Raw genomic sequence first — 7,500 nt, forward strand, 5'->3', positions numbered from 1 at the left:
TATATACGTAATTCCGTTGCTTCACTTATCTGCTTACACCTCTCTTACTGTCACGGCAGACATACCAGTGTTGTTTTGTCCTTCCCTTCGCAAGAGTTATGTATTGACGCAACACTTCCCTCATCACATTCCAAATGTCACAAGTCACAAGAAAACACGTGATTCACACATATTCTCAGACAAATCATACATTATGGTGGAGAGTCTCCTCTCGGGGAGCAGAGGAGCAACACCTCGCTCCCCTTATCGGAGGAGCAGCACTCGATCCAGGCAGGCTCGCCTCAGTTCATAGAAGCCCGGCGGTGCATCTGCTCCGCAAACCTAGCTTATCCTTATCCTTATCCCTCTATCCAACATGCATACGTCTGTTCAAACTCATGCAATAAAAACAAGAAAGCTGTTTCGGCCATATTCTTCACTCAGACCTCATTACATTTGGTACAAACCTTTTTTCTCTCATTCTCTCCCTTTCTCTGCCTCTCTCTCTCTCTCTTTCTTTCCCTTGTTCTTTCTTTCATATTTCTCTCTCTCTCTCTCTCTCTCTCTCTCTCTCTTTCTTTCCCTTTTTCTTTCTCTCGTCTCTCTTTATTCCCCTCTTTCTTTCTCTCATATTTCTACAAGAAGGATAGACAAATAAGCAATCGGCAATTAATGATGATTAACAGTTGATTGATAAAAGATACAGAATGTAACAAGAAACGAAAACAAAATTCCAAGACCTGGCGTGGATACAACTAGATATATTAATACCGAGGCCTTGGGATACTATATTTCTTTCGTCTTTCCTGCATTTGGTTGATTCGGGGGATAGATATAACCCGCCCCTTCTGTCCCAGAGTCTTCTAGCCCAGGCTATCCTAGGCTATCCTTTTGCCCTTAGTTATTTTGCTCTCATCATCCGACCGGAAAGTTATCTTATCAAAAGGAAGGCAATATTTTGCCATCGTAGGCTGTGCAAAAGGATAGAAGCCCTTTCCCATCCCAGAGGGAGCGTCATCCTCCGTCCAAGATCATCCTAAAGGAAGGATGTTTCCTCTCCGCTCGTCAATTATTCAAAAGTTAGTTATCCTGCTATCCTGTGCTATCTAAGAGGAAGGAAATCCTTCCTCCTGTACGAGGCTATCCAGACGGGTGATGTCCTTCCTCTCATCCTCTCTTTATCCGACGGGTGAGGTGTTCCCTTGCCAACCAATATGCCATCCTAATGAAAACATATCCTTCCCCTCGTCCCAGACTAGACAAAGGGACGCCCCCCCCCCACCCCCCTATCCTATCCTATCCCAGAGTGCACCGCGTGGGATTCACGTGCGGCGTCAATCACAAAGGTGCACGTAATGATATCAGAAAGGAAGGTTGACAGATGTGTCAGAATACCATGATATTAGCCAGTCACGTAATGACTTCACATGGGATCCGATGCCGCATGATGACATGGCACGTGCAATTAGCTGCAATAATGACATGAGGGGAATAATGATGTGTTTACGGATGAGTCGCTCCCACATTAGCTATCTCCCCCATGAGCTCCGAGGTGAATTATACTGATGATAGTGAGTCGGTAACAGCAAAATTAGGCGTGGCGTGTTCCCGTTTCCCCCGGACGTCTTATGGGCTAGTCGTACGTCGCCTACTACGTGTCTTAATCAAAGGGATACGTCTCTATATGCGAAACGGAAACTTTTCTCTCTAGTTTTTTTCTGCATGCTTGCTTGTCATTCTCTCTCTCTCTCTCTTTCTTTTTCTGTCTCTCTCTTTTTCTTTCTGTCTCTGCCTCTCTCTCTCTTTCTCTCTTCGTCTCTCTCTCTCTCTCTTTCTCTGTCTGTCTCTTTCTCTCTTCTCTCTCTCTCTGTTTCTCTTAATCTTCTCTCTCTCTTTTTCTCTCTGTCTCTCTCTTTCTCTCTCTCTATCTCTCTCTCACTCTTTCTCTCATTGCCTCTCTCTCTCTCTCTCTTTCTTTCATATATATATACATATGTACATGCTTATAGTACAATTAATTTTCTTTTCTTAGAAATGCCACTTTGACATCATCAGATAAGGCATATAGATTATTTTCAAAATATTATTTTTCTCTTTCATATTTCTTTCAAAGGATGTTCCGCATGAAACATTATATAAGACATAAATATAACTGATACAAGAGGTATCATTGACTTCCAGAAATTACATGCATCGGTTTTATATTCGCCGAAAGTGCAATTCCTATCATATCATCAGAATATTTCAGGAAAATGAGAAGGAAAACATTTTATGAATTTAGCTTACATAAGGATGATAAAATCACAAGGGGTACAATTTAAGGTGAATAAAGCCTGACTGGATTGTATATTTTATTGTGAATGCAAGACCTTAGCGAGTAGAACTTTTTGTTAAAAAAGTTATATTTGGGAAAATGGACATTTTACTGCAAGCATTGGTGTAACTTCACTATGTGCAGATGGCTGATGACAAATGGTCCTTGCTATAACCAAACAACCAATTTACTCATATGCAACAATTCAGGTTGTTATCTCTAATACTGATATTCTCCAGTGTTAGAGAGAGCAAGTCAGTCAACCGGCCACCGCGCAAGGGAGGCTGGAGCGAATGAACGACACGTTTTGTCGTTGTGTTGAAACTGGCATAGAACTAGAGTGTTTATGGGGATTTTAATTCATATTAAACATTGACCTGTCACCAGTTCAGACTTTTACTCTTGTTCAGCATTAAGCCCGAAACTACGAAGGGTAAAAAGACGAAAGAGTAACAGCATTGGCTATCATTCTAGCGAGTAATCGTCATGGGTAACTCGAGGGAGGGAATCCCACACGAAGAGCCTCCGCGCCGAGCGCCTTCGTATCCGACACTCCGAGCCGCTCCATAACATGCTGTCGGCGCCATGTAGTGGCCTCCGTGTAGCGCCTCTCAAGATAAACAGTTATAGTATTAGAAAATCATAAAATATACAAAGGGACGAAGCGGAGCTCTCGCTGTGTCCGTGGCGTACGTTAGTATGTGCGTGGGAAGCGTTTCGCCGAGGCAGCCGTCACTTAGCCCCGCCCTCTTGCACCACACACCGCCGTGATTGGCGGCTCGGGTGATGTTCAGGGCGGGATTACGTAAAGGGGGCGGGGCTGGCGCGGGCCCGACACATGGTAGGGCGGCGGGGCGCTGCTGCTCGAGGAATACTGGAGAGTGCTTACCGCGGGCCTCGTGCTGCTCGGCTCACGTTACGTGGTGTTGTGTGCACCCTTGTGGCGCGCGCCGGTTGCACGTGTTGTGTTTTAAGGCACGCCGCGCTGCTCTCGTTGCCAGCTCACTTTCTCTTTCACATGGGCGTCGGCTGAATGATGCCCTGCGCCCCCCTAATGAAGCCTAAACTCGGCTTCTCCATTGAATCCCTGGTGGGCGGCAAAGGAGGCTCGGAAGGCCGTGGTTCCCCGCCGCTGGCCGACACCTGCAGCGACCGCGGCGTGTCGCCTCCCACCTCCATGCCACCGTCGCCGCTTTCCCCGGGCCCTCCTGCCTTCAGCGACCTTCGGGCGCCGCTGGCCATGCGCGCCCTCCTTGAGGACAAGCCGCTGCCCATCCAGAGGCCGCAGCCCATTAATGGCGCCACACAAAGACCCTCTCAGGAAGTGAGTCTGCCGCCCTCGCTCCTGGCCGCAGCGAAGCTTCCCACGGGGTTCCCACACGCCCTCCTGCCGCACCAGCTCAACCTGGCTGCATTGCCGCAGCTGCAAGGACTTCCCGGGGCTTTTCCTCCGCACCTCAACCCGCTCATGATGGGTGGGAACGTGCCCGGCCTGGCCGCCCACCTGCCGCGGGAATACCCCCTGTACCCGTGGCTGCTGTCCAGACACGGCAGAGTCTTCCCCCACGGCCTCCCCAGTGAGTACCTTTGCGCAGCGTTTTGCTTCTTGTCACTTGCAGTCACTGGTTCGCAGGAATGTGTTTAATCAAAGTGGAAGAATTCCCTGTGTGTGTTCAGCCAATTTCTTAGCTTTCTGAAGTGAAATTACACAGAAAATTGTATTTCGTATTCGTCACGCCTTTAATCTACACACTCTCAGCAAAAGCATGCAAAGTATCTTTATTATAAATTAGATACGGTATATCCAGTAGATTTGCATCCTGCTGCAGTGACAGATACCCGTGCTTCCAATATCTTCCTCAATTAGTTGCTTTGTTTACTGGCTCCTTTCGGTTAACATAAGCTGAATAATGTATATATTAATACTGCATGTAGACATCAACCACGAAGGACCGTTACTAAAGAAGATGAGCATGAATGATTGATTTTAGTTGCATATGTGCTGTAATTACAATACTCCTTAGTCATATCCTAAAAAAAAATAATAATAACCCTCACCACATGTGTACGATGAAATTACTAAAGCTAAGATTTTTTTTTTTTTACAAGAACGACCTCAAGGTATTTGAATATCTGTAGTTCTTGCCGACCCCAAAGTCACCCCAGTCAGTCGGAGGCAGAAACACATCTGGACAGGGCGGTAGCGTGGGTAAACAAACATCGCTTGGACTCGCGTCTCGTGACTATCTATCTTGTGCCGTCAGTCCAACCTTGTGCCAGGCGAACTATATCCCATTTCATCTAAGGTTCTTGTAATGCATCTTCTTCTGGTAATGTTTACTCGTCGTAAGATTAGTCTTCTTTCTATATCTCTCTCTCTCTGTCTTTCTTTCTTTCTCTCTTTCTTTCTCTCTGTCTCTCTCTCTCTCTCTCTCTCTCTCTCTCTCTCTCTCTCTCTCTCTCTCTCTCTCTCTCTCTCTCTCTCTCTCTCTCTCTCTCTCTCTCTCTCTCTCTCTCAGTCTCCTTCTTCTTTCATGGCCTTTTCTCTAATATCTTTCGTCTTGTTTGTCATCTCCTCTGTCGCTCTTTCGCCCCTCCCCCTCCACCCTCTTTTACCTCTTTATCCCCCTCTTTCTTTCACGCCCCTTTAGTCTTCCACACAGCTTCTGTTCTGGCTTTCATCACGTTACTCCCTCTCTGTTCCCCTTCTTCCTAAATCACTTTTCCCCTCTCCTCTTCCCCTATCCCGAGGGCGAGGGGAGGCCCACAGAAACACATATTGTACTAATAGATTTCTCACTAACTGTCAAAGGGTGGAAAAGTTAGGGAGGGGGGAGGGGGAGGGGGAGGGTGTGCTGGGTGAGTTTGAGGGGGGGGGGGGTAGGAACGGAGTGAACGACGGTAGCGTAGCGCGCTGGGCTCAATGCAAATTGATTTTGCAAAGTCGATTTGCTTTACATAAAGTGTGTGTAATCTATTTATAAATTCAAATTTGAAAATCTAGCTGTTAACTCTGTATTACTCGTGTTTGCTCCTCGCGTCACTGCAATTAGTAATTAGATATTACATTGAGACTTATAGTGGAGAGTACATTAAGCATGAAAATATATGGCGCTGTAAAATATTCCTGACACTTTTCTCTTTCTATTGAATGTAGAGAAAATATATAACATATGCATACCTCGTTCCTCTTTTTCGTACATTCATGTCACGTGTCTATAATATACTACATGATTCATTCTGTGGCAAGCTCCAGTAATGAAAGCCAGTGAATGATTGTTCATATTATTTTATTCGTCACACTACAATTAAAGCAAGCAGAAATTAGTCACTTGGGAATCATCATTTCTACTGAAATATGCTTTACCAATATACTCGTGTTATCGCAATATAGAATTCCAGTAAGCACGTAAATATATATAAAGTAATGCGTGGCTTATTGTGGAATTTAAACGTAGAAGTGTTCAATTGCAGAACATTGCCAAGGTACCGCATTCATTATAATGTAATGTTATGGTTGTCATGAATAGTGAGAAACATTCATCATTACTTGAGAGAGAGAGGGAGGGAGAGAGAGAGAGAGAGAGAGAGAGAGAGAGAGAGAGAGAGAGAGAGAGAGAGAGAGAGAGAGAGAGAGAGAGAGAGAGATAATAGTAATGATAATGATAATAATCACAATGATGATGATAATAATAATACCAGTAATGATAATGAGGTAATGATAGTGGTTTTAATAATGACAATAGGAGTATTAAAGATAATGAAAACAAAAATGACATTATCAAGAATGACAATAATTATTATAATAATGATGATAATTATAATCATAATGATAATAGTAATAAAGTTGATCATAATAATGATAACAATTATAATAATAATGATGACAATAATAGAAATATTGATATTGATAATGATGATATAAAGCAATTATAAGATAATGATAACAATAATGATAATGATTATAACAACTATGATAACTATAATGATAATGATAACAGTAATAAGGATAATAATAATAATGATAATGATAATAAAATTGATAATAAGAATGAAAATGATAATGGTAATAATGATAGTCATGATAATGATAAAAATTAATATAATGAATATGTTATTATAATTATCATGAAAATAATAATTATCATAATTATAATTATCATGATGATAATGATAATATTTATTATCATTATTTTTTATATTATCATCATCATGATTATTATTCTATTATCTTTATCAGCATCATTATTATTACTATCATTATTGTTGTTGCTATCATCTTATTGGTATTATCATTTTTATTATTGTTATTATCATTATTATTGTCATTGTTATCATTGTTATAATTTTTTAAATTATCATCATCATTATTATTATCATTATTATCATTAATATTGTTATTATTGTTATTATTATTATTATTATTATTATTATTGGTATTATTATTATTATTATTATTATTATTATTATTATTATCATTATTGTTATTGTTGTTATTACTATCATTATTAATATTTTTATTATTATTATTATTATTATTATTATTATCATCATTATCATATCATCATCATCATCATCATCATCATTAGCAACATTATTATCCTCATCATCATTATCATCATTATTATCATTGTTAACAATATTATTGTCATTATTAATATGGTTATTATCATTATTGTCATTATCATCATTATCATTATTAATATGGTTATTATCATCAGTATTGTCATTATCATCATTATCATACTTATCATTACTATTATCATTCTCATTACCCTTTTTATTATCATTGTTCTCATTTCTAACGTTATATTTTTTTATCATTATTTAATTATCATTATCATTTATCATGATGTTCATGGTGTGCTGGTTATTATGATCATCATCATTATAAATATAATAATTATTATCATTCCATATTTTTATCGTCATTATCATTATGTTGTTGTTATAACTATATTCATTATTACTATTATCATCATTATATCATCATCACTATCATTGCAATTATTGTTGTTATTGTTATTATCACTATCGTAATAATTATCGTTATTATTGATAATATCAATAGCACTAGCATTATTAGTGTCATTATTATTAGCATTATTAACATCGCTAACATTTGTATTGTTATCATTGTCATTGTCATCATTATTAGGATCATCATTTTGTTCATCATTGTTATTAGGATTTGTAGTAATAGTAGT

General features: G+C 39.8%; 1 protein-coding gene across 1 annotated transcript in view; it reads left to right on the forward strand.

Moving 5' to 3' along the window:
- The first annotated feature begins 3,146 nt into the window (after positions 1–3,146).
- LOC122253307 (homeobox protein EMX1) overlaps positions 3,147–7,500 on the forward strand; it is a 46,472-nt gene continuing 42,118 nt past the window's right edge. Inside the window, exon 1 of the mRNA XM_043016319.2 lies at positions 3,147–3,870. Coding sequence (XP_042872253.1) covers positions 3,327–3,870 — 544 coding nt within the window. The 5' untranslated portion in view covers positions 3,147–3,326. The remainder of the gene's footprint in view (positions 3,871–7,500) is intronic.

The sequence above is a fragment of the Penaeus japonicus genome, unplaced genomic scaffold, assembly GCF_977035675.1.
Source record: "Penaeus japonicus unplaced genomic scaffold, GWHDUDI00000001_assembly GWHDUDI00000016, whole genome shotgun sequence".
Classification (NCBI taxonomy): domain Eukaryota; kingdom Metazoa; phylum Arthropoda; class Malacostraca; order Decapoda; family Penaeidae; genus Penaeus; species Penaeus japonicus.